The 27,904-nt window shown below is 40.6% G+C and overlaps 1 protein-coding gene across 3 annotated transcripts in view; it reads left to right on the top strand.

Moving 5' to 3' along the window:
- The first annotated feature begins 507 nt into the window (after window positions 1-507).
- The window catches only part of Dcc (DCC netrin 1 receptor), a 1,055,962-nt gene continuing 1,028,565 nt past the window's right edge, over window positions 508-27,904 (top strand). Inside the window, exon 1 of one of the 3 annotated variants that reach the window (XM_048806205.1) lies at window positions 508-1,549. In XM_048806205.1, the coding sequence (XP_048662162.1) occupies window positions 1,459-1,549 (91 nt within the window). In that variant the 5' untranslated portion in view covers window positions 508-1,458. The remainder of the gene's footprint in view (window positions 1,550-27,904) is intronic. The other 2 variants (XM_048806204.1, XM_015482370.2) reach the window with 2 other exon arrangements.

The raw sequence follows: 27,904 nt of genomic DNA, 5'->3' as shown, positions 1-27,904 counted from the left end.
GTATGCACACTTCACTCCATATCCAGGGGCTGAAGAAGTGTCTTTGTTGTTCTCCCAGAGCACTTCCTTATTACATAGACCATCGTGTGTTTATCATGATAATTTATAATTATCCATTTATGCTCCTCTCTCAACTGATTAAAAAAACCCTGGAGGACAGTGAGTGAATGCCACTAAATCTCCTGTCCATGTTTCCTAGGAGCCATCAGTACACAGTATATGTGTGGAACATACGAAACATGGTTAGTACTTTTAAATATGTTGAATCACATCTGGAAAAGAATGAAGACAGGTGAAATAAGATCTTTTACACAAAGAGGACACTAGCTATTATGTCAGGAAACAGCGGTCTGGGATTTGGTCATTGTATTTCTGGATCTCAGTTTCCCACTAGTTTTAGAAGAGAGTTGCATTGGGTGACTTTTTTTCTCCCCCAAATGAAAACCTCTCTTTTAAGTAATGCTGAGGGCAAGGAAGGACGTAAACACCCTAGCCACTCGCTCTAGCTTAAACACCCACCTAGGTTTCACAGTCATATAAAAATAATTTCCTGAATGTTGAGTGTCAGAAATGATTGCTGCAAAACACGCTCACGGTGTTGGCTGGTTTCATTGACAAAAGTGACTTCCCACGCCTGGCCCGCAGAGGGCATCCCTGCGCATTGATATGTAGACCAGGCGAATGCAGCTGCTGGAAGCCTCCTCCGTCCGCTCTTTTTTTCCCCTAAGCCTTCGTCTCTCTGCCCCCAACCCCCCTTCGCGTGGAATCTTTGCCTGATCCAGTTCGTTTCCCTCCGGTCTCCACATTTTCCCTTCCAGCCCTTCACTTCTCCGGATCAATGGATAGTACGGTTCCAACTCCCAGCTCACACACCGCTGGCGGACACCCCAGTAACAAGTGAGAGCGCTCCACCCCGCAGCCCCCCGCCTCTCCTCCCTTGGTCCCCTAGCTCTTGGAAGCAAAACGAACAGCATCACCAGCTCTCGCGCGGATTTTCCACTTCAACTTGACCCAACCGACGACATGGAACCAGCCTCAACCTTTTAATGCCCAGCCCAGTCACAGGATTGTTTGCCCTCTCCTCTGGATATTCTGTTTATTGATGACTTGCAAGCCCCGCCGAAAGCTATCTTCCCTTCTCTTGCTCCCTCCCTCTCCTTGAGTTACTTTACCCGGGCTCGGAATCTCTTGGACCGAATGGAACTTTTTGCTGCCTCTTTTTGCTGCTGATTCCCTCAGTGGACAAGGAAAAAGGCTTCGGAGGCAGAAGAGGCACAGGGGAGGTGGAGAAAGAGGTGGAGGAAGAGGACGAGGAGGAGGAGGAGGAGGAGGAGAAGGAAGCCGAAGGGGCTCGGCGCGCGTGTGTGTGTGTGTGCATGTGTACATGCGTGTGTGAGTGCATGTGTGTGAGTGCCGCCGCTGCCCAGGACCCCCGGCCCCGAAGGTGTTGGCTGAAATATGGAGAATAGTCTTGGATGTGTTTGGGTACCCAAGCTGGCTTTTGTACTCTTCGGAGCTTCCCTGATCAGCGTGCATCTTCAAGTCACCGGTAAGAGGTTCTTTCCTTTCTTCTCGTCGCTCGCCCACCCTCTTACCCCTTTTCCTTTCTCATTTCATTTGGCGAGAGTGGAATTGGGGTGGAGGTAAAATAAAAAGATATTCGGCGCTCCCTCTGTTCCCCATTTCCTCGCAGATGATAAAAGAAGACTTTTCCCCCTCCTTGGGGGCGGAGGATGTTGGCGGCGGGGGCGAGGGGCGCCTCTTCGCTCTTTAAAAAATCTAGTGCTTCTCTCATCTTTGCTTTTGCAAATACTTGGCTTGGTTTGGAGAGCGGTCTGACTGGGACAGGTGATGGGGATGTCGTTGAAAGGAACTGTGTTGGATCCTTAAAGCCTTAGAAACCTGTGAAGGGGAAGGCGAATTGGAGAACCGGGAGCAGCGGAGGAGGAGGACATTGAGGGGTCTTTGAGGAAGTCTGTGCGGGATGTAGCTGGTGGGGTTGACTCGTTTGTATGTGAATACATGCGCCTCCTGGTTTGGATTTTTGGACTTGCTGATTGAAAATCGGAAAAGGGACAGCTAATATGTTTGGGTAATTCGGAGGAGGGGACCTTGGTACCCAAGGAAGCGCAGAGTTGTCAGGAAGGAGGGAGGTACGTTTTAGGTTATTTTAATTTTAATTTTATTTTTAATGGTGAATGCAGTTCGCCAGCTAAGTCTCCAGATATCTCCAGGATACCTCCAAAACTCCGTATGATTGATATTCTGGGGAGCCAGCCCCTGGCCCTGGTACTTGGCAAACGCAGTTTCTAATTGAAAATGGCAAAACTGGCGACTGGATTTGAGCTAAAGCTGGAGAAAGAGGGATCCAAAGGGTGCTCCAGGCTGCTGCAGTCTTCGAGTACAGACCTGGAGCCAAAAGAATAAAAAAAGCAAAGTGACACATTATAAGGTTCACTCGTTTTGCGGAACTTCACCACAAGTAGACCGGCGCTGGGGTACTGGGGGCAGGCCTAGTGGGGAGGAGAGCCTCTGGCTGAACATTGAAATCCCTTAGGAAACGACCTTTCCCCATATCCACAAGAAAAGAACATGCAGGAAGGGACCAGGCTTTGGGTAGGAGCGCCCCAACCTGATCCTTGAAAATTAACAGGGAAAAGGATCAAATCTGAATGGCCAAGTCCCCAGCCTCCCTGGAGTCCTAAGCTCTGGCTTTCTTGTCCCCGCTATGTGCTGTGTGGCCAAGGGTTGCGAACTGGAGCACAGAATGCGCCTCTTCACGGTCGCTAGGGATTGAGGCAGTCAAACGCCCAGCCAGCCTGAAGCTTCCCAAAGCCTGGCGCGGCCACACGCGGGCAGAAATCCGTGTGCGTGCACGCGCACTCCATCCTCACCCTCGTTTGACCAGAAAGAGCGAGAGCGTGAGTGTGTGTGTGTGTGTGTGTGTGTGTGTGTGTGTATGCGCACGCGCCTGTGGTGCGCGGGTACCCGCAGCCGCGCGCTCGCTCTTATGCCCAGGATCCCTCCTCCCGCTCGGGCTGGTTCCCTCCTCCCTGGCTTCTCTCTCCCAGAGCTTTGTCCTCTGCAATTATTCCTAAGGAAGGTGGGCCAGGGAGCCCATCCTCACTGTAATAAATAGGTGTCTTTAAAAATTATCCTCCTCGCGACCCGCAAACGCTGCGGCGAGGCATAGAACTCTGCCTCTGTACAGAAAATTGACTTGCGCTCTTTCTGGCAGGTTGGGAGGCCATGGATAGCAGAGGGGAAGTTCAGAGGGGGCATCCCTTGCTAGGTAGGAAGTCTGCAGAACCAAAGGGGACTGAAGGTCTGAAATGCCCTGGCTGAATATATTGCATTGGTCAAGGTGTACAAAAATGGACAATGTCCATTACATGACAGTATTTTAAAGCCATTTCCCAAGTGACTTTTGTCTGGAAAAGGTTGGAAATAGATGAATGGCGATGGATTTAATATTTGTTTTATTAATCTCTAAATTAATTGACTATCCCCCTCCCACTTAAGTTGCTTGTCTAGAGACTTGTCATCATTTATTACTACTTTATTTTTCTTTTTAAAAGTTTATCTTCTTAGATTAATTTGTGCCTGAAAAGCAGATGAAAATATATACATACAAGGGATATGCCCATGGATAAGCTTGTCCATCTTTATCTTTAAACTTCTCTATGCTTCTAAATCCATTTCTGTTAATTGCAAATGAATTATGGTGGCCTTTGCACAGGTCCCAGGACACAGGATTGTGCACATTAGAGATATGGCTATGTCACATCACTCTGGTCATCTTTGCTCATTAATCTGAGTGTCACCTTTTTCTTAGTAGCAAAATCCACTCTTTGGGAACATGGTAGGAATTGGTGATAAAGAAAGCATAGTTCACGCTAAGGAAGGACCAGTAGGAGGTGCCCTTAAAAAGGCCAAGCCTCCAGTTTACCAGTAGTGTAATTCCCATTCAGCAGAGTGTTTAAAAGACTTTGTTGATTGGTAACAAAGGATTACAGAGACTTGCACAAAGCATGGGACCCTTTCCCACTTTCTAGGTAAAGTCTGAAGCTCCTGTGGATTTGTGCAGGATTATTATGGCACAACTGAGGGCATCCCTGAACACTGTCAGCATAAGGTGAGAACTTGATGCTGAGGTCGGAGGACCATGGCTTTTAGCAGGCTCTTGTAAAATGCCATCTTCTATGTTTGGCATGAGTCCCAGGCAGAGGCATCAAGTAGAGTCTCAGAATCTCAGGTAAGATGGGAATTGTAGATGATAGATGTTAATGAATAAAATAGGAGGTATGCCCATCAATTAATTAATTCTTCAAGTATGTTTGTATTATATTCTGTTGAAATAGTTTGTAAGTTTATGTAGTCTGGACCTGATGAAGTAAGGCTTGCTGCTTTCCCCCATCTACCACCCTTTTACCCACCCAACCAAATCAGGTCACTTCCTCCATCTGGGTGTGCTGTTAAGTGGAGGGAGCATGGCAGGACCCGAGTGCCCCTGGGCAGGCCAGCAGTCCACTCCTCTGTTGAGTGCTGCAGTATAAATCACCAGTAACCTGTCACAGTATCCGTTTCCCACACAGCAGCAGCTGCCCTCTGAGTTATGAAGCATGGGAAACAGCCACCACATGTGTTATGTGTGAATATATTAGGCTTAGTGCATTTGCTTTAATGCTCTTAAAAGCTGGGCTGGCTTGAACTGCTGATAGGCATTTTTTTTTTTCCCGGGGAGAGATTTATAACTTCTCAGTGTGTCTCACTTACATTTATTCCCTGGCAAGTTAACCTCTCAGCAAACTTCCTTGTTTCCATTGAGAAGGAAGAGCTTCAGTTCTAAATTCCTGAATGGACCTCTGCTGAAACTTCTTCCTAAAGTACATTTCTTTGCAGGCTGCAGTATGGTTTTCCAGGCCAGCAGGACATTTGACAAGAGTTTGGGGGGCATGATTTTTCTTTTTCTTTTTTTTTTCTTTTATGGAGGGGGATGTTTTTACTTATTTCTGGAGAGGGAAGAGATGATGCTGTGCCTTCTAAGGAGATCCCAGCACTCCATTTGTTTGTTGAGCATTTTTTATGAGAGAAGTGCTCCTGCTTCCTGGCTTGCATCTCCTGTTGCATGGATCCAAGGGTCTGGGATTCTTCAAATGCAAGAGTGGTTTGCTCCTGGGATGCTTCCAGGTGCACCAAGTCAAGTCATCTAATCTAGTGTGACCACTGTCCTTTGGAAACAAGCCCTGAGTTAAATCTCGACTTCCTGGCCAAAACAGTTGTACGTTTCACCTCATGCTGCCTGTTTGAAGGCAGTGCTGAAGTTTCCAAACTGATGATCTCTTTCTATAACAGAATGTGCCTTAAGATTACACTTAGCAAATATTCTTACTATATTTTTTTGGAGAATTGGCCATTCTAAACTTCTTCCTCATGCTTTTTCCAGTCAGTATAATGATAAGAAAAGAAAGCAGTTGTTTGGGAGCAATGTCTTAAACTAAAACCAAAACACATATACACAAAGAAGTGATGATTTCTACCCCCGCCCCCATGCTTTCTCCTATAAATGTTTAATTTTGGGGTTAATCGTGGTAGCCCTCACTGTGTAAGGACAGTTGTTATTGCGTTAGTGACTGAGTTCTTACCTGGCTAGAGCTCTCTCCAGTTTTCATAGTTCTGGCTTACAGTGTTGTCAGAAACTCACATCAAACTAGAATCACATTGCTCTCTTTGAATATTTGTTACACAACTACCAGCTCTAATGATAAATTTTTGATGGATTAATCTATCTCTGATGATAATCTCTTAGATGAACCATATGCATAAATTTCACATGAATTTCAGGAAACCTTAGCATTGCTTGAGTAAAAAGAATAATGAGTTAAACCCGCTGAGGATTGCTTGATTAATTAACTAAAGATAAAAAGTCACTTGGTTCTGGAAAAATACTGTAATCCCTAAAGTGGAAGGGTAAGTACTGTGCACATTTACAATTCATAGAATGCAAACGGCATCTTCTTTTTCATCTTCTCTCTCTCCTTGTTCCATTACAATGCTGCAGAAAAGGATTTAAGAGTTCTATGAGTTGTCACAATAGTTACACCTTAATGAATCCTAGCTTGGGATCTCACTAACTCTGATTGAAGCACACTGGATGAAATATTGACACAATGCCCAGTGAAATACACCTGTCTCCTGTGGCTGCTTCTTCTCCATGCCTGCCCCTGAAGGACCATAGTTCCTCTCTAAGCCATACAGCATCAGTACTGCCCCATTGGAGGCAGCCCAGGGAAGTCCTTCACACTGGGCACTATGTTTAACATGCTGTGGAACATTTTGCAAGGTAATAGGATTTTGCTGTGAAAACAAAATTTTAAATTTTTATGATGTCCCCCCCCCAACCCCCAGCGGAGAGTTAAGCTACACTCTGAAAACAGCTAAGTCCCACTGTTACCATAGTAGACTCAAACCTGTGGCCTTTCAGTCAGAATTATTGCAGTTCTAGAGCTCACCCCATTTTAAGTAGAGACCGAAGTGAGTGCTATAGGATATTAGTTTAGCTAAAGGAGGTCATTTGTTCACAAAGGTGTTACCCGGTTGGAATAACAGAACTTTAATTTTCTTCAAAGTTACTTTTTTTTTCCCCCCAGAAATCAGAGTATTTCTTAATGTCACCATAATTTTCATGGCATGGCATTTCCCTATGTATTTTAGATATATTCCTTCAAACAAGATCTCAGGTAAAGTGATATTTAACTTGTCAATAAGAAAGGATAAGCAAATCAGAATTTCCCTGCAGGCCAATAAAAAATATGCAAGATAAAATGACATGTTATATATGCCAAGTGGGTAATAGCAAAAAATAAAATGCAAATTATTATGCACCTTTATAATTGCAGCACTCAGGTAAATTGCAGCACAATTTAGTATCACACTTTTGCTTCTCCCACACGAGAGTGTTGATTCCTTATCTTACATTTTTCAGGTTCTGCACTGTGCAAACGTGAATAAATACAGGTTGGCTGATTGATGATCAAAATTATTATAGTGCTCTGAAGTTCTTTGACAAATTTTAGCCTGAGGTTTTAAAAGCAAACCCCTTTAACTCGACTGTTAAGTAAAAATGTTTTCCTTGATAGTTTAGAAATGCCTAAACTATGTCCAATGGTATGGCCTAGAAATACATAATAATGCATATGATTGAATAGGCCTTTCTTTTCATTATTAATGGTAATTTGCCAATAGTCATACCAGCACATATTGCTTTTTATGAATAGTTCCAAACAACCATATTACTCACAACTCTCATTTCTTGAGGGAAAGTCTAACCAGGAAACACACAAATCATTCTGTATTTATTGATCGTATTTTTCAAGAGTCTATAGCTAGGGCATGACTTGAGTGGGAGAGTGTCTCTTTTCTGCTAAGTTCCCAGAGCCCAGTCCCTATAAACTACTTCTTAGTTTTGTTATATGCTTTAGCTTAATTTATCAAATCCAAATTCTGCGACTTCTTTCTTGCTTAGTCATTTCACATCCTCCATGTCGGAAGACCTCCAAGACCACGCACAATGATTCTTGTGACGGAACTGAACAGTGATGTTGCAACCTGGAGATTTCTTCCTTGTCCTTTACTCATCCTTTCAATATTGGTTCTTGCCAGAGGGCTACTCTTAAGAGGATCTAGGACAAAAATGTTCCGCTGAATTAACTGAATCTTTATGATGTGATCTAATGAAAATACCAACTTAGTGAATTGTGACCTAATAAGAGGTCTTATCAATATAACTTTATTCTGACTATCTAAAATGTTCTTAAAACCACATTTACATTTTTATAAGAGAATAAGGGAGTTAAGCAGATAATATAAATATTATTAACTCAAGCCATTGGTCTTAGTAACTGAATTTCTGGTGAAGCCCCAATATTTTTAGATTTCTCAAGTTTCTCCATTGTCTTTTAGAAATACTTCTCCACTCAACTGTCTTTTAAGAAGTATGTAGAATATGATTTAAACCCGTTCTTCATAGACCCATTGTGTCACTATAACTCATTTATTATATGATGTGATATTATCAGGATGATTTCTGAAGGTACTACCTCATTTAGATGTTTATTTTTTCCATGAAATGACCATGCCTGCTAATTTTGTTTTATTAAGAATTTTATTTTGGATTCATAAAATACATTTTATGATACATTTATCTACTTCCTTATGTCCAGCTGAAACTTCTCCCAAATCTTGTTGGGTTTGTTTTTTCTGTTTTTTTTTATTTTTTTCTGAGATTGTTGTTGTTGTTGTTTCTGTTTTAATTTTGACTAAGAAATAGGAGACAAAGTTTTGTTGAGATTGGATCTAAAGTAAGATTGGGTCTAAATCTGGACCTGAGTCACTTGATAGAGTCACTTGATAGAGATATTTCATTTTAACTAATGGGTTTGTAGCATTTCTGAAATTTGATATTAATTTGCACATCATTTGTTCTTTATGCAGCAAAATTTTTCTTATTAAATGAGAGTGTGGACTGGATCAATTCTAGTTATATTACTGGTTTCAACTTTATATGATTTCTTTAAATTATGAACTTTACATACATATATGTAAAAAATCCTAACAAAAATAAAGCAACAATTACCTATGAGCCCATTAGTAGTTTTCTGATCTCTGTGATAATGAATAGCTGTCTGCTGTAGAGTTTTGCCACAAATTCTTGCATCTTCAGTATGCTATTTTGCTTTGCCTGTACTTGGTTGTGATAAAAGAGATATAATGACCTGCATTTTGCCTAAGCATTAAGCATTTGAGATTCATCTATATGGATATGTATGACTGCATTTCAACCACTCTGTTGTATGATATTCCTTGGTAATAATTAACCACAATTTTATCCATTTTACTGTTGATAGACTTTGGGAACTCAGAATTTTGCTATTGTCAGTTATGCTGCTTTGAACATTCTTATACATGTTCCCCGGTAAAACTTTGCCATCATATTTAAGGTGCATACCTAGCGGTAGACTTGCTTAGTCACAGCAAAGACATCTTTAGTTTTAGAAGGCAATGACATATCACGTCTATTAAAACCCCCACCAGGAACATATGAAAGTCCCCTTTGCTTCTTGTCTCCACGAACACTTGGTATTTTCATTTGCTTAATTTGCCTTCATCTGGTGGATGTGAATTAACATCTCATTATGGGTTTAATTTGCATTTCCCTGATTGCTAATAAAATTGAACATTTTTTCCCATAAATTTGTTGGCCATTTGTGATTTCAGCAAGATAATTCTGTCATTCTGTTTCTTCAATTGAGCATCCATTTGCTTTTACATGGAAATACTATTGGTGGTTATTTTGTTTCTCCTACTGAGCAACCTTTTGCCTTCAGGCACAGGTGTCCTCAGTAGTCTTAACTTGTAGCAAGTTGTCACCTAATGCTGTATCATGTTCACTTTAGCCCAGGCTTTACTTCAACATCTCCCCAAAGTACTCTGATTTTGGTCTAGAAACAAGATCCTTAGCCACTGTAAGATTGATTATTGATTATACAGAGCAACCCCTACCTTGTCAGTATTCTGACTTATCCTGTTTCTTTGTCCATGTAGAGCCTCACTTTTAGTGAAACAGATGCTGGGGTGCCAGGCTTAATTGGAGGCACGTTATGAATCCCTTGAATATAATGAAACCAAAGAATGACTGAGTCATGATAAACACCAAACCTGAGTTAAAAGCCCTACTCTCACCATTTGATCTTGGGTGTGTTTCTAACACAGCAAAATGCATAGACCCAAGATCATTGTTGGATTGATGGCATATCTGACTGTGAGGATCAGTGGGATCTCTTTGCTTGCACATGTGCACCCTCCTCTCCAGTTTTCGTTTGGGTTCATTATCATTTCACCTACTCCCATGGGGCAGGTTAATGAAGGTCCCTGGATGAAATAAAGCCTTGGATGAGCTTGGAGAGGGCTCTCTAGCGGGTTGCCTTCTGTGCCCACTCATTAGAGATGTGAGTCAAGGCGGTGACATCTAAGCCAACCCCCGGCACTCAGTCCTCAATCCATTGTTCCCACATCTTTCCTCAGCCTCGTGGGATCCCAGAAGAATATAAATTAGAGAGAAAATCTGCAAAGCTTTCCCTTTCATGTTTAATGTCTGGGCAGAGCTGTTCCCCGCAGGACAATTTCTAGTTATTTTCTCTTGCTGATTTGAGACATCTCCGGGGATTGTTTCTTAACTTTCCCTTGGGAAACTTTTCAGCACCGAATCAGTTTTTGTTATTAAAAATTTATTTCACAGTTCATCTTAGATAGTCCTGTTCTAAATATTCTTCCCTGCAATCCTGTGTCTGGCTCCTGGTTTCTTTTCCTTCTTTTTAGTGACTCTGTCTCTTCTGTGCTGACGCATTGAATAATTCTAGCTATCAATCATGCTTGCCTTCCTCCTCAGTCTTCCCTTAGCCAGACTGTAAATATTTAGTTCATTTAATCCTTCCTCATACCCCTCCAGAAGCTTAATCATGTTTACTTTTCTTACCTGAACTCCCTCTAGTTTGTTTATATCTTTCTGGTAATCAAGGACCCCAAATTTAATGTGCTCTTCTAAGTAAGAACTCTCAAGTCGTGCATTATAAAATATAGATTCAGCATGGTCCATAATTTGTGGTATAGCCAGCTGTACACATTTTGTTTCCCCAAACTTGTGTTCTCATTTTCCAGGTAGGATTATCGATGCCTTACATAATCATTGAGGTATTATAAGGATCAAATAAGATCAAGTATTCGAGTCAAGGTATTAGTTACAGAGCATTTGCCTAGTGATACGAGAAAAGAAATGGAAAGTTTCAATGTATTTCTGCCCTCCAAGGGCTCATCTTTAAGTGGAGGTGACAAGCACACACACAGCTAAGTGGGATACAAGGCTGAACAAAGTGCTCATTAAAAAAAGAATGCAAACAAAGTGGGACAGACTGCAAAATATCAACTACAATGTTTATGCATTATATCATTAATATATTAATATTAGCCAGATGGTCTGAGGGAGATAATTCTCTCATCCCTGTATCCTTAGATTGATGGAATTTAAAAAAAAATGTGGGTGTAAAGAGCTGTCAATCATGTTGAAATCAAGCTATAGGTATAGTAATAATGAAGAAACTGTGGACATCATAGTTTTTTTTTTTCCCCTGCAGATCCAACTGTGGGTTGTTATAAATACACCCCTTCCCTTCCATGGCCCTTTCCCCTCTATTCATTGACTGTGTCAGGAACAGTATTAAGGTGGTGGCAGAGCTCATCCCAGTGAGATAAACATGCTAATTAAGTAAACATATTAACTAATTCATAATTTCAAATGAGCTAAGGCTTTAAAGGAAAGAAACTATTGCAAGAAACAGATCCAAAAAGCAGAACAGAGAAGGTTTCCTGAGGAAGCTGTGGTTGATTGATGCCTGAGGATAAGTTAACTTAGATAAGGAGGTGTTCTGGAAGGGAGAGGGGAGAGACAGCCAGGTTAAGTAAAGTGGGTGCCAAGGCCCTGTGATGCGAGGAAGGATAGTGAACCCCCAAAATATGCATGTTATCTGTGCCAGGAGTACTAAGCATAATAGTGTGGTAACACATTAAGATCCTCTCACCAGTAGAAGCTTTTCATACTCAGTAAATGTTAGTTGGATAAATTGAATGAGTTCATATTAAGGAGCTTTCTCTAATCTCAGCACAGTCATTTAAAAATTTAAGCAAATTACATAAACAGCTTTTGCGCTGATTTTCTCATCTGTTGGATGTGAATTGGGGAGCCTATGTATCCTGAGTGTTTAGAGTGGGGTCACGTGGACATAAGTAATGTTGTCTAGGGAGAGAGACTTCAAAAAACAAAAAGAGTGAGGCAAACACGTGCAACAGGCTCCTTCCACTCTGACCACGGTCACCCAGCAGAGGGAGATAGGACTTCAGCTGTCTGGAGAAGTAGGATTGGCCTGGGGACATTTCTTCTTACTGTGGCCTCTTGCAAACTGTGTGCCTGATGGCTCTTGGTGATTTAAGAAAGGAAACAAAATCTAAGATTTGAAAACCATGATAGATGATTTTCTCTGCAATACGTTCCATTCCTCTAGGTTTTCTCTACAGAACTGCTTTGTAAGATATGATAAGTGTTCTCTCTGCCTTAAAGCTGCAGCTCATTCAGAAGTCATTGACTTGTGACCTTTCCATGTCACTGGACCTAGCACCACTTACTCCACTGAGTCACCATGCCTTCAGCTGCTGGATTCCACAGATGAACCAGTCCCATAGTTCCACAGTCTTTGGTCATGATGAGCGAGGTAATAGCTAGGTAGAAAAGCCTGCTGACTAGTGGACTTGATTAAGGCCTTAAACTTACTGGACCTCAACCTTCCCACCTGTAAAATGGACACAAACCCAATTTTTGCTTTCCCACTCTAAATCAGAGATAACATCACTCCAGCAGTTAGATATGTAAAATATCTATTCTAGTGACTTAACAATAAATATTTCATAAGTGCTATCTACTATTAGTATGATCTTAATATGGGGTACATTAATTCTGAGATAGTCTACAAACACAAACGTTCACAAGGGCAGGAGGCCACTCTAGAGTCCTCCTCAATTCCATTGCTGCAGTTTTAAAGACTTAGAAATAAAATAAGATGGTCAGACTCCAGTGGCAATTTTAAAATCAAGCACATGAAACAGCGGGCCCCGGTTCATGCCTTAGCTAGATTTACAGGCTAATAGGTCCAGCTAAAAGGTCCCGACACAGTGTAATACTGATCAAAGTTGGCAGCCCATAACATGTCTCCTGTGGATTCTGCATCCAAACCATCATCTCTTATTAACTCTCTCCTGGTTAACCATATTCATTTCCGACACACTCGTCAATCCAGCACCCACTCAGCATGAACACCTAGAAGCTTGTTCTTGGTTTGTTTCAGTACCATGTATAATTTGTTCCCAGAGTCATCTCTCTAGAGGAGTGTCTCTCATCATGACTCTGTATCAATTTTTATGCCCTCCTCATACCAGTTAATTCAGAATCTCTGATGTGGGGCCTGGGTTCAAGGACTTTTTAATCCCCGCAGTTGACTCTAACATGTAGCTAAGTTTGAGAACCAGAGTCCAAGGGTCTTTCTATTCAAAGAGTGTTGCCTGGACCTGAATCACCTGGGAGCTTGTTACAAATGCAGACACTCAGGGCATGCTGACACTCAGGTCATGACCAGACCAAAGGGATTAAACCCCAGGTGACAAAGAAACGCTGCCCTAGGGGACTGACTGACTCTCTGGCTTCACAATTTTAAAGAGCCCTTCAGCCACTCCCCTTCTGTGCAGGTTAGTTCAAAGCCTCTTGGAGGGCTTGGCCTTCGGGGGGAGCTTGTCTTACAATGGTAAAACTGTGCCAACACCATTTTCTGGTTTGAGGTTGAGTAGGTAATATATTTCACCAAGGTCAATGATGTGTTTCATTTTCCTTGAGATTAAAAACCCTTAAAAATGTGCTTTGGGTGTTCCATCTGCCTCTTCCCTTCTTCTCTCACCAACATTCAAGATAAGATGGCACATTTTAAAAGAGTCTGTTGGTTTTTATTCCGTATTTTCTCTCTCTCCACTCTCTTTTTTCCTTAAAAATACCCAGATTCAGGGAACCTGAAAGGGCCTCTGGAGCCCTGGGCTCCTCTGCCAGCAACTCCGTGCTGAGAGCAATGGCACCCACATTCTCCAAGTGAAACCATGGAGGGGCTGTGCCCAGAACCTTCTCCCTTCCTTTGGAAATAGTCTTTAGGGCATAAACAGACCAAATTCTCCTTTGCCTGGGCCTCTGTGGCTGGAGAGGGGAACGTAGCTTATACAGAAGAGTCAAGCTTTACAGAAAAAAAGCTGTAAAGCTGGCTCAGTGGGAGGGTTTGAAGCTTGTGCTCTGCACAGCCTGGCAGAGAGATGAGCTCTAACTGGCATGCTCCAAATCAGAGTCGACCAGAAGAGGACGTGGGGCTCAGCTGTGCTAGCAGATCAATCTGAATGAAAATCACTAGTGTTCCCCCTGGTGAGAGAAGTTTCTGCTTAGCTCGTGAACTGTAGGCCCTTTCTGGTCCTGGTAGAAAATGAGTAGGGCTTTGTGAAAGGTTATGTAAGGCTGCTGTCTTTCCCCCCAGAGTCAAATTCTATTTATAGAGGGGTGAACTGCCTCTCAGGGAAAAATGCCGCTTGTGCATTATAGCTTAGGAAAAGGAATCTAATCAATCCTCAGGAAAGAATGAAGTGAAGACAGGGAGAACAAAATCCTAGGCAGAGAGTGGGATGCACACAAAGAAATGGGACGAGAGAGCATCATTGCTCTGGCCTTGGGTGCTAGAGCAGTTAGAGAGTGACCAGGAGTTCCTGTTTGCCGGGAACCAAGGGTTGTCCTAGGAAGCAGGACATACAGAGTTAGCAACAGGATAGTCTCAGATAGACTGTACGATTTATCACCCTAAATTAGGTCCCTGTGGTGAAAACGAGGGCGGGGATAATCCTGGGGATTTCTGTAAGGCAGTGACACTTGAGGCTCCACACTGTTAGCCACAGGGAGGAATGAATACCTGGAGGTGGTAGCAAGGCTCAATAGGAGGGCACTGGCCCAACAGTCCAAAGAGGATGGGTGCCTGATTGGAGGTGCAGAAACAACTTGAACCATAGCCATGATACCTGGGTCACTGAGGCCTAACCCTCTATCCTGTGGCAGAGTCACAATTGCTACCCCAAACCAAAGGGGTTTTGTGAGAAGCAGCTCATTTTCAGTATCAGGTTGTCTTTTGAAGATTGTATGATAATGTACTTATTGGTGACATCATTTCTTAACACTTTTCTTTTGTGTTCCATTGTTGGTAGTAGAGTTTATTAACTACTTGATTTCCTTATGATGATTGTTCTCAGGTTTGCGTAGAATCTGAAGTTACTCTTGTGCATGAGCCTTACAAAGCTCATATAAAGATATGGAAAATTTCAGAATTTCTTAGCTTTTAGCTACAGAGAGTTTTAATTCTGTTTTACTTTTCTCTCTACTTCGCCCTTCTTTGTGCTTGAGTTTTTTTCTCTGCATGCTATTATTAATAATTTTATTGGTGACTTTCCAGAGTGCTTGTGAGGAATTGAAAATCAAGGAAATCCTGCAGATACTAAAATGCAGATATGTGAAGTCTAGAAAATTCACTCTCTTCTTAAGGCCTCGTTCTAATGTAACACAGGTCTGAACATAGAATAAAGTAAAATAAGTGAATAATTACTTACTATACAGTAATTCCAGGGATAGACTCTGTGTTTGCCTTAGAAAAATCATTCCTGAGAACTTGGATGTGTCAAAAAGTTAAAATGTTATTTTTGTAGAAGTCAATGGAAGCCAAGAGAAGACCAGGAGATAAGAAAGACATCTTGGATGAGAACAACACACCTTATACTTCACAGCATTGTTGGGCAGAAAATGACCCAAGTGGTTGTTTGACATGTGTCTCTCATTCTATTGATGAAGAAACAAGGTCCCAGAGAGGTCCCAAATCACAAATCTAAGAATGGGCACCATGAAGCATTATTGGACATCATGGAAGGAAGTCTCTGCTCTATCAAGATTTAACTGGAGGACCCTCATGAAGATTCAGGGTTCTTATTCTTAAAATGGGAAAAAATGTTGCAGAATAGATGGCATTTAAAAAATGCATTAACCTAAAGATTTTTGCAGTGAGCACTAAACTATTTCTATTTTAATCCATTCAATCAACAGGTGCTTATTAATGTTCTGTTTGATATAAGAACATACAAATAAGCTGCTATCATCCTTTTTTTTAAAGAGAGAGAGAGAGAGAGAATTTTTTTTTAATATTTATTTTTTTAGTATTCGGCAGACACAACATCTTTGTTTGTATGTGGTGCTGAGGATCGAACCCGGGATGCACGCATGCCAGCGAGCACTCTACCGCTTGAGCCACATCTCCAGCCCTGCTATCATCCTTTTTGAGTTAACAAAAATGATTAAGGAATAGGACCTAGGCACTTAAATACGCAAGAAAAGATGAGTAGACTCAAAAGGCAAAATATTATCATATTATTGAGAACCAAATGAGTGGGATACAGATGGAGGAGAGGATGAGAAGAACAGCTTTGGCAAGGCTTCATGAATAAGCAGGGGTGGAGACTGGTGGGCAAGGTAATTGGAGAGGAGAGGAGGATGTTCCTATGTGGACACACTAGCCTCTTCCCAAGAAGGTAAGGATGTGTGTGTGTGTGTGTGTGTGTGTGTGTGTGTGTGTGAGAGAGAGAGAGAGAGAGAGAGAGAGAGAGAGAGAGTCTGGAAAGAAAAGGGAAAGAGAAGTTCCAAGGTCATCTGAGAAGTAACTGTGGTAGCATAAATAATGTAATTTTAGAATGAAAAGGCTTTGCCTGCAAGGCTTTTCCTAATAATTTTAGGGAGGTCTCAAAAGGACAAACTGCTCAGTAAAGGACAGATGCCATCATGCACTGCATTTCAAACTCGGAAATCTAGTAGCTGAGAAAGCAAATTTAGGGCCCTGCATGGCTTGAGTAAGTCTCTGCTGGAAATTAATGTTTCCATCTTTTTTATTTCAGCACAGATTCAAAATGTATAGTGAATTTGGGTTCAGGTTGCCAAAACCCTTTATTACTAATGCATCAAGAGTGTTATTTTATCAAAGATTATCTGTACATTTTACAGCAAAAGGGAAGCTAACCCAGTCCAGAATGTGCAACTTAACATTTCCTTTGTTGTTTCTCCCAAAATGCTCAGTCATATAAGGTTGTGATAATTCATAATTGATGAAAGATGATGATAACGTTGCTCTATTTCAAAATGATTATATAGATTCATCCCCCAATACCTCTCTCAAGTGAGCAGAATAGTTAAATCATCTCACATGTTTTCTTAGTGAGGTTATGAAAACTGGAAGCCCGTTATGTACTTAAGATCACATAGAAATTACTTGTTCTGGAAGGACAAAACCCAAATCTGGAATTTATTCCATGTTTTCACCAGAATATATTGGACACCTTTTAAAGCAAGGGTAGTCAATTATTTTAATTCCCTGGAAGCATGTATGCTAAAAATACAATGCCATCTATCACCCAGTTCTTGATTTCTAATACCATTCTCCAATAAAAGGAATCAGAGCTCCTTGGAGATATAGCCAATTTTAGAACTTTTGCAAAACATATACAAGATAAGCTTTGAGTATCTTTTAGTGCCAGCAGTTCCTGTTTGTTTGTTTGCTTGTTTTTTTGTTTTGTTTTTAAGAAAAGATAAAACCTACAATGATATAATAAGTCAAAGGGACATAGGAGCTAATGGAAAAAGCTCTCCATTGTGAAGTCTGGTGCAATTTGAGCAAGCAACTAAATCAAGTTATATCAGATTATAACCTAAACTATTAAATGAATGTATTAATAATGCTGGCTCTCTGTTTATTGATCTAGTCTTTGAGCTCAGGGTTAGATCTTGAGTCAGGTGGACTATAGTTTATACCCCAGTCCTGGAACTTTTTAAATGTCAGAATCACAGCAAAGTATTCTACCTCTTTCTGTACTTGAGTGTTCTCATCTATAAAGCAGAAAATAATACTTAATTCAGAGAGTGTTTATAAAATGATTTGAGAAAATGCATATAAATTATGTAGCAGATTACCCATCATGAGGTAAGCATTAGTATGATTATGCCAGTGTTATATTAGTCCTGTCACAGAAATCAACATGTACATAATTTAAATTCCTCCTCATGGTCACCAGTGCTCTTTAACACAGGTCTTTGCCCCCCTTTTCAGTGCCTCCCTTACATAATCATGGGAGTCCCAGCAGGTGTGCCATAAACATTTGTCCTCTGCTTAGCACCGGCACATGGCACGCATCTGACTAATGGACTTCTTCCACATCCCAAGGTAACTACCATCTCTTGCCAAGCAACTACTTCTGTGGTAGACTGGTGCTGTGGGCTTTGTGTAAGGCCATCAAAGTTCCAGAACCTTCCCAGTGCCTGAGCTTACTCCCAACATGGTTTTCCCCGCCATTCCTGCTACCTCAGTTATCCAGGGGATATTTAAGTGTTACTTATAGAAATGTTTGTTTTTTGGACTCACGCACCTCAGGTGAGCCTGAGGAATATGTAAAGGACAAAAAAATGTAATATGATAATAGTGGCTAAGATTTATGGAACTGGTTTAAAGTGAAATGGCAGATAATGCTTAGGAAGTCTTTGTTACTATCTTATTTTCTTATTTAACACTCAAATATGCCTTATCCTAAGTAAGAAAATGTCAACTAAAAGACTATTCCCTAGAGTCCCTTGCAGCCAGGAGCACGTGTGTGATGAGTTCTGGTGAATGATGTGGAGTCAGGAGTCTCCCTGAGATTTCAGGGAAGTGCTCAGCTCCTGACCCCAGCACCGCCCTGTTCCTCCTTTCTGCATCCTCCTTTCTGTCTAGAGGCAGGAGTGAGGCCTGAAGTTTTCACAGCTGTCCTGTGTTAGGTCACCTGTTAAGGGTGACCAGGAGGAAGTGAGAAGAAGCTTGAGTCCATGGTGGTGTTACAGAGCTGGGGCCCTACAGGGTTGAGTCTAAGTAGCCATTGCAGTCCTTGGGTGCTGTTCCTGTGACTTTGCCAGAAAGAATTTGAGCTAAACACAGAGCAGCAAGCAAAAGTTTAATAGAGTGAGAATCGAGAGTTGTGTACCACACAGGGCCTGCACGAGAGAGGATGGTGTGGTGCTCACAGGGCTGGAGTTTTTAAGGAAACTGAGTCCTTTGTTCTTGCCTCAGTTTCCCTGTCCCCCCTTTATTGGTTAATCACCCTTTAGATATTCCTTAATGAACTTCCTTTGTGAGGACCTCAATATTCTGGCTAACAGGATGGTTGTGACCTAGTTTTGCTAACAAGGGGGGATTGGTTGCACGAGATAATGATGGCATTTTGTCAGAAAACCATAGTGAATTTACCTGTTTTAATTAAAGTATCCAGGATTTATAAGTAATGATTTCCTCAAGGAATTATACTTCTCTACAGCTTGGGGAAGGTTAGACATTCCGAGCCTCATTCCCAAATGCTTGCCTGTTTAGATAAGGTTCCCCGTGGTTTGGGTTTTATGGCTTTTGGATTTTTCTTGGTGCATAGGCCTGATGTCTGTCCTTTATTGGCCTTTCCTTCTACCACCTGTTCATGGCTAACTCACCTGCCTAACAATGACCTTTTGAGTCACTCTACCATCTTGGGACTGATTCCTTCTAGGTGGGTGGTCATCCAGGAACTAAACCTGTGTTTGGGAACTAAACTCTTGTGGTGGGGTTTCTGTCACATTCAGCCACACTGTGGTCCCATATTAAGTTATTTACTCCTCAAAGGAAAACAGTGAGGGGGAGACTAACATCATGCCCTTCTACAGATGGAAAGAGTGAGACTCCAGATAGTTCAACAAAATCCCCCAATCACTGCAGAGATATGATTCAAATCTTAGCTCCAAAACACTTGTCCTTAAATCTATGCTCTAATTCCTAGACAAATGGTAGATGCTGTTATTATGCCATTGTTATTATGTTTATAATATTCACTTCTCCTCTCAAATGGGTGATATTTTCCTATGAGCCATTTATTATTTAGACACTTCTAGATTATTGAGTATCTAAATAAAAACTCAATTTTCTGTTAATCATTTTCAAATGTCACAGTTTTCACTAACAAGTTATAAGACAGCTTCCTGCACTTTAATTTCCTCTGAAGAAGGAATCCACTGCCACCTTATAAAAGACTAACACCCCAACAGCAGCTTTGGAATACTAATGCCCTACCTTAACAACCCGGCCAAGCTCTGTAATTCACATATGTGTTGCAATTTCTCTCCCATTGTAGTGGAAGGGAATTTCACATCGTTTTGATATATCGTGTAAATTAGGCCAACAAAGTGCTGTGCTATGTCTTCATTAAAATAGGAGACGGTAATAATGCACCCATGTAGTGTGCTCTTGCAGGCTTTGAGTTATGAACATTCAATAGTGTCTCTTTACTTGTGCTTAAGTTGGCATTTGTGAGCAGCATATAATCAATTAATCAATAACCCAATTTTCTCTTAAAGAGATGGTGCATCATTTAAAAAAAAATCAGAGACTATTGTATGATTTTATGAAAAGAGCTGTTTCAGCAAAGAAACTTGTTTGAGAAACATCGAAAGCCATTTTCAGGGATGATGATTTTGCTTAACTAAGCCAAAAGTGAAATTGGATACAAATGTTCAGTTCCTGAACCATTTTATTATTTTTCCAACTGCTAGAAAGGAAAGCACCAATTTGGGATTGCTAGTAAGAATGCATTGTTTTTATTCATGATTAGAGTTGGGTAAGTGTATTCATCTATGAAATGCACGTAAAAATAAACTAATCCTAAAACACACAGTTTAAAACTAATTGAGTCTGTCCTATGTCTTACAAATTTTGAAGCCTATACTCAGTTGCCTTATCAGTCTCACATGGTGTCACAGAAGTATAAAGTGATTCTACTAGGGTGATACAGTTGACAGCCACATTGAGATGAAAACCTGGACTTCTCAAAATATTATGTATATTTACATCCTTACTCTATTATAATTTTTGCATAAAAATCATGTATTTCTATTGTAAAAATTCAAATATTATGGAATTGTGTGAGTCAGAGAAAGATGATTTCAGCCAACCACTGTTATTGATTTTACTCTCACTTTTGGGAGAGGGGAAGTCTCTTTTTCTATCTGCCATACAATTAATATGAAACTTGAGAAAAGTTAATGTTTACTTTTGCATCACATAAAAATATTTAGCTGTGAGCTGGGTGCAGTGGCATTTGCCTGTAATCCCAGCAATTTGGAAGGCTGAGGCAGGAGGATTGCAAGTTAAAAGCCAGCCTCAATAACTTAGTGAGGCCCTACGCAAATTAGTGAGACCCTGTCTCAGAATAAAAATAAAAAATGGGCTGAGGATGTGGCTTAGTGGTTAAGCACCTCTGGGTTCAATCCCTAAGTACTGAAAAAAATATTTTTAAAAACTTAGCTGTGTTTTCTTCCACTATTTAAGCAAAGAGGTAGATCTTGAAAACAAAAATCTTTGATATTTGCCTTATTATTTAGACACCAAAGAGCATGATTAAGATGAAAATGGTCTCTTCAAAGCAGATTTCCTTCCAATAGAGGCAAGTGTTAGACATGCCTGTCTAGTGCTTTCCATGTAGAGGAAAAATGGTAGTAGCCCCAAGGCCTCAGAAATTCCCATTGCTCTTTTGTATGTTCCTTCTCAAAGTGTAGCTTGAGGACCAGGATCTTCGATGTCACATGGGAGCTTGTTACAAATGCAGAAAATCAGAGTTCATCCCAGACCTACTGATCAGAGTCTGCATTTTAAACAAATCCCCATGTGATGCATATACAAGTCTAAGTTTTGGGAAGTACTGTTCTAGTTCCAGCATGTTTCTCACTCAAATCTCTGCCATATTCTAAGAGCTGTCAGTTGCCCTTAGAATAATGATGATATGTAGAGAAGCAGTCAGGTCAACACAGCTCTTTTGGGTAACTTGCAAATCTGCTCCAAAGGGCCAAGTGTACTCATTAGTGTCAAGATCAGAATAATAATCCAAGGTCTGGCTCATTTCCCTCCTCTTCATTGAGGTCACCCCACATGACCTCATCTATGTCTCTGAAGTCCCAACTCACTGAAGTTTGAAGAATTTTACCTCCTATTCTCATAATTTGTCACTAATCAGATATGGCTTGATGTTATTTTGCTAATGTACATAAAGACTCTTCCCAACTAAACCATGACCTACATGAAGGAAAAGATCAAGATTATCTATTCTTTATCGTAATTCCTCAGTGCTTCATTAGGATGACGATGTAAATAATGAAGAAAAACCAAAGAAATGGATTCTCTTTCCTTGGGATATAGGTGGAAATAAATGTGGGTTGAATTTTTATGCTTAGGATAACTTCACAGGAAGAGTATGTTAAACCCAAGAATCTATCTACTCTCTCTAGGCAGGAAAACAAAGGCACTGTTAAATGTTAAATTCCTTGTTTTCTCTCATGGCCATGGGGACCGTTAAGTCTTCATTTCTCTTCAATTTTTATCAAACAGAATTTCAAGCATCAGAAACTTTTCTTTATGAACATTGGAGTTAAATGTCCTCCTCCATGGTAACTTAACTCTGTCTTATTGGAAGTTTGCCAATAAGGGGATAATCAAAATTGATGTGAAGCATTCACCTAAATACTCTTAGAGGATGAGGTGTTGATGATAAATAAGTTGAGGGGTGATAAGAAGAAACTTGACATCATTTTAATTGAACATTGATGTATTTTTCCTTATCCAAATCTCCATTTTTTTTATTCACTGTATTCCCATTGCTAGTCCAATATTTAAATGGATTAGATGAATACAAGCATTATCTAGGTTATGATAAAGGAAGTAACTTTGAATTGCTCCCTGAGAAATGTAGTTTTCAATTGGAAATTTGGTCTCTATGTTTTTAGAGCAGTCTTGAAGTTTTTTTTTTTTTTATTGTAGTAAAATTGATGTTGAACATCAGGTTAACAAAATTATGTCTCCAGTTTGTTGCAAAAATATTCAGGAGGGGAGAAATCATATCTCACTTTCTGTCATACCACTGCTTTGACTTGCAAAGATGACAAGTGTTGAGAAGTAAAACTAGAAGGCAGTGAATTTTCTTTTTAATGAATCAACACTGAGCTTACTATAAATAATGGATCTGAGGATATTTTTCATGGACTTGTCCACCTTCTAAACATTTTAGGCCTTGAAGTCCTCCAACCTTGAGATGTGTGGTTTGACTATTCTGTGACAGCCCTGCTTTCCTTCCAGAAACAACGTAATTAAACTCTTGATTGAATGCAGAAACAAGCCTTTGGCTGTGGATGACATTTTGTTTTCCAAAGCCTTCTTCTAGCTGAAGCTAATCTGTTTCAGGATGGGAAGGTCAAGTGACACCTCATGAACTAGAACCGTAAGACCCAGCCTCTGAGATTCTTTCTTCAGGAATGGGAGCCTATTTATAGATGCTTGGTGATTCCCATGAATAGACAAATGAGAATTATTAGCGATGTGAACTCTACTTATCTGATCATTTCTGCTCCCTACAGGTCCAGATTTGATGGTATGTTCCCTCCCAGGAGCAGGAAAGTCATTGATCTTTATAATCTGTCAAACTCGTTCTTAGATTTATGCCAGGATATCACAAATCCCATCTCTTTGTGCTCTAATGCCAGGTGTTGGTCAGTTATCCAGTTGGAAATTAGATCAGGGATCAGGGTAGGCACTCCAATTTGCATCAAGTTAGCTTTCATAGGTTCCTCAGAGGAGGCTAGGGCAGGTTACAAAAGACATGTGAATCCCCTAATGGATTTTATCTTTTATTCCATAGTTTTTTTCTCTTAGCTTCAAAAACCTATGCTGGAGATTTTGATTTGGATTGTGTGTTAACCCTTCAAACCAAGAACATCAGAGGAATCTAAAAGGAAAATAGAACTTTGTAATGTTATCAGTACTGAGGGAAAAAAGGTGAATCTCTCCTTATCATCCGGGGTGTGGGGAGGTGGAAAGTGGGGAAAAAATCAAACAAAACTTTTCTTTGTTCCTGTAGTCCCCTTCATAAACCAAAAGACCATTTACTTATTTGGTCTATATTATAGACACTTTTATAGGGACATATTTTGCTGGTTTTCTGTCTAACAGGAGACTCAGATATCATAATAAAAATCTGTATTCAGACCAGTTCAGCTCAGACTAATTAATGGAATTAGGTAATCAGTTGGTTCTGTTTCTATTACTAGGGCTGTTGTAGTTGGAAATGAGAATATGGACCTCACAATGACGTTCATGAGGCTACCTTAAAAGTCCTTCATTTCTCCTTTACCCCTTATAACACAGTCCATGAAGAACATAGTCTGGTATACTTCCCTTCCTTGAAAGACACACTGTAGTTATCACTTGGGTATAACACATACCTTGTTCTCACTTCTGCTGGGTCTTGGAAGGCTCTGTCACTGGGGATATTTGTTGGGAAACGATGCAATTCTAAGGAAGTTCTAGAACCAGGAGATTATAGCTGTAGAAGAGGGGTGCTGAAGCAGGAGATTAGCCTCTAATGGTGGGTTAACCAAATTATTTAAGTCCTTTTGTTAGTTTTAAGCCAACAGGTAGCTTTGTAGATGTTCACATGGCTTGAATACTAAAATATTTACTCACTGTTTGGTAAATGTGGTAAACTCACTGTCTGTGGCTTCCCAATGTACCAGACCTTCTTCATTCTGATGGGTGAATGTTTTTGCCAAGTCATACTTACAAGGTAGCAGCATTGATTCTCTTCCCCCCTAATGACTCTGGAGGAACAGAGATGTTCCTTTACCCTGGTAACTTCTAGTCCTTCAGTCCACCACCTAGCCAGCCCAACAAGACTCCCCTGTATACTCTCTCCCAGGGGCCCTGTGCTTCCTGTGCTTCTCTGAATTTCTGAGACTATGACATCTGAGCAGACTGTTTTCCCTTAGTCACACTTTCATGGAAGGCAATGGGAACTGCAGTTCTGAGAAAAGGTGAAGCCAGTTACAGCCCTGAGCCTCCAGCCTATGGGTTGTGAATGCTTAAATATCTTCCTTCTGTATTGGTTCTGTTCTATGGAGACAACTGTCTACCCTGTAATAACTCAAAAGTGTTCATAGAAGACATTATATAACATGTTAAATGGCAACCAAGCCCACTCTGCCTTGATCCCAGTGGGCTGAAGTCACTTGATTGTCCACATATAAGAAATAGGCAAATGATGGTAAAGGGAAACAAATAATGAACTTTATGCAGCTTGATAAAACTATGGAGAAGCAGCTTTATTGCTTTTCTCTGCTAGCCCCACACAGGCCATTACAATTTATAGAAATAAAAGCCAGGTGATAGACATATATAGATTTAGTTGGCCTGAAGATGGGAAAAATGGGACAAAAGGCAGAACGTACTCATAGGCAGATTTAAGTCCTGGGCAGGGGGCCGGGGCAGCTTCTTGGCTTCCATCAGGTCCTGGGGAGGTAGCCCCTCAGTTTCCACTCTCAGCAAGAGGAAGCTGTTCTTAATTTTTTGGGGGGTGGGACAGGAGTTCAATCTTTCAGTAGTATGATTTTTTATAATGTTATTAAAAAATTTTATTGTTTGTTGTATTTATCAAAGTAATCATATTCAATGAAGAAAACATTGGAAAAGAGAAACAGAAAAAATATCAAAATCACTTGTGATTACATGACCCAGTGTGAATTTCTATTAAAATTTCGATACATATTTTTTGGGTGTGGGCATGTAATAGTAAAAGGGCCATATGTTGCATAGTTGTTTAATTTTTTAAAATTTTAGCAATCAATTGTGAAAATAGTTCCAAGATCACAGATTTTAGGAAATTAGGAGATTCGGAACTGGAAATCAAGAAGTTTCACTTTCTGGCAAGGGAAAAAAAAAAATGTCTTATGTAACATTCTTCTCACAGATCCTCAAGCTTTTTCCTTTTTACTATCAATAATAGAGGCTCACAGCCTTCTTATACCTCTCTCTTTATTTTTTTCTGGAGCTTTCTATTTTACTCTTTCTACCTATCATTTGTTCATTAAGCCTGCTTGTGCCCTCCTTAGCATGCATAAAAGAGTGGAAGAGGGACAGAAAGGATTGGCCCCAAGAGCAGTGATGAGCCGGCTAGGCTAGTGACCATTGTGACCGTTGTCTTTGATGAACACCAATAGTTGGTCAAGAGATGAGTCTCTTGGGTGGTACTTTTAACATTTTTTTTTTTCCAATTCCTCTTTTTCTTTAGAGCCTATGTTGAGGGATTATGTCTTTTAGGCCAACCTGAAAAACCCTAGAGATGTGGACAATTCAGAAGAAATAAATATACTTACTAATAATTCCATGCCTTTTGGTTGAACACAATGCATTTTAGGGAATAATATAGGAGGGTGTGTTTGAAAATTGATTGGGTTGGAAAAGATCTAGAGGTTTAATTCACTACCATGTAATATGCTTCCATTTCTTGTTTGATTTGGTAAATGGGGAGACCCCTTGTCACTTCCCTTGCTCTCTTATCTTGAGAGGGTTAATGAGACCAAACTGTTCAATGCTTGGATGTGCATGTGTCAGATGCCAATATTGTGTTGTCCTTCACAGTAGGGGTTGACCATGAGGCAGGTCACACTGTCATATTCCATTAATGAATGAGAGGATATAGTGATGGGTAACAGATTAGTACCCTGATTGTTGTTTAGTGAAAAAGATGAATGAGTAACATGAGAATCCTTCTTAAATTAATATAAATTAAATTAAAATTGGGTTGGTCTCTCTGAAAGGAAAGTACTTTCTATCTTAAAGCATCCAGATGTGGGAATATTGGAAATACTAATCAGGATGATTTGGGGGAGATACATTATCAGAGGTATCAGTAGAGAACAGCACCATGAAGGAAAGGGTACTGAGAAAAATCTAGTGGTTGGTGTGAGCAGCAGTGTTTCTCCAAGGTGAGTTGTATCTGAGTCCACTGGACTCAGACGTTACTCTGTGAGAAAGTGCCATGTTTTCAATACTTACAGCATGGATGTATGACAGGGTTCAGCAAACTTACTATATAAAGGGTCAGGTAGGTTTTTTAGGTTTTGAAGGCCACACAGCCTGTGTATACAATCTGTACACAACTCTGCTGCAGTAAAATAAAACAACCATAGGCAATACATGTATAAAAGAGGGTGACTTTTTTTCCCAATAAAACAGCATTAACAAATATAGTCTGGATATAGCTTGTGGACTATAGTTTGCTGACCCCGTTCTAGTTGGTTACCTAGATCGCGAACCTAGCTTTAGAACTTAAGATATCAGTTTATCGAATTGTTCTGCTCAGAATATAGCTTCTTACAAAATCTTTACAGAGCTTAAATTTCCTGAAATCTCACACTCTTTGTAGTGCCCATCATGTCTCAGGGTAAGGAGCAGAAGGGAGAGACTTCAGCATATGTTCAATCCACCATTGTGACTCCTGCGTTTCCTTCTCCAAACTTCTGTTTTTAAAGAGTAAATTTTACCATTCATTATGCAGTACCAGGATCTCTTTTTTTGGAGACCAGGGAGATGAGATTCATGCTCATCTTCTCCGGAAACCTACCTCACCTTCCCTGTGCTGTGTTCTCCTATTGTTTATTGACTCTTTTGAGCAGAGCCAATCTTTTGTTTCATTTTGATTTTCTTTTTTTTTTTTCCCTTCTGGCTCACATACTGATGATGGTAGTTGTATTCTGTCTCAGGTGGGCTTAGCAAACTCCGCGCCTATGGATGTCTATTTCTCCCACTTAACACAAGCCACCTCTAAGAACATCGATCAGTACAGAGAATCTGAAGAGATCCTTTGAATCCAAACCAGTGGGATGCTTGCACTGAGGGAAGGAGTTGAAATTGGCTGTGTACAGAAAAGTCTGTGAGTGTGGCAGTAGACTGTGGAAATTATAGGTCTTCCTGCTGCAGGAGAGGCCCTTCCATGCTGCTCTGAGTCACAGAGGTATTGATCACGGGTCTTTGTTCCTCACTCTGTTTTCTTTAGAAGGGTTGTTCCAGTCCGGATGGTGACATCTGCGAACTCAGTAATAAGCAAACAGACTGTGGTAGTTATGTGAACTTTGCAGTTTTCAGACCTTTTCCACACAGAAAGACCCTGCTCTGTGAGACTGGGTTAACTCTGCTCTTGACTGGAGGCAGAAGCAAAGGAATTATGACAGCCTATGAAGCTGTAGTCCCTGCACCTGTGCATACACACGCACCTTGGAGGAGTATTCATGAAGTGGAATCTGTTTGATTTCTAAAGTTATTTTGAGCAT

This window comes from Marmota marmota, unplaced genomic scaffold, assembly GCF_001458135.2.
Source record: "Marmota marmota marmota unplaced genomic scaffold, marMar, whole genome shotgun sequence".
Taxonomy (NCBI): Eukaryota; Metazoa; Chordata; class Mammalia; order Rodentia; family Sciuridae; genus Marmota; species Marmota marmota.
Note: the sequence above shows the minus strand (reverse complement) of the source record. Positions and strands in the feature narration are given on the sequence as shown.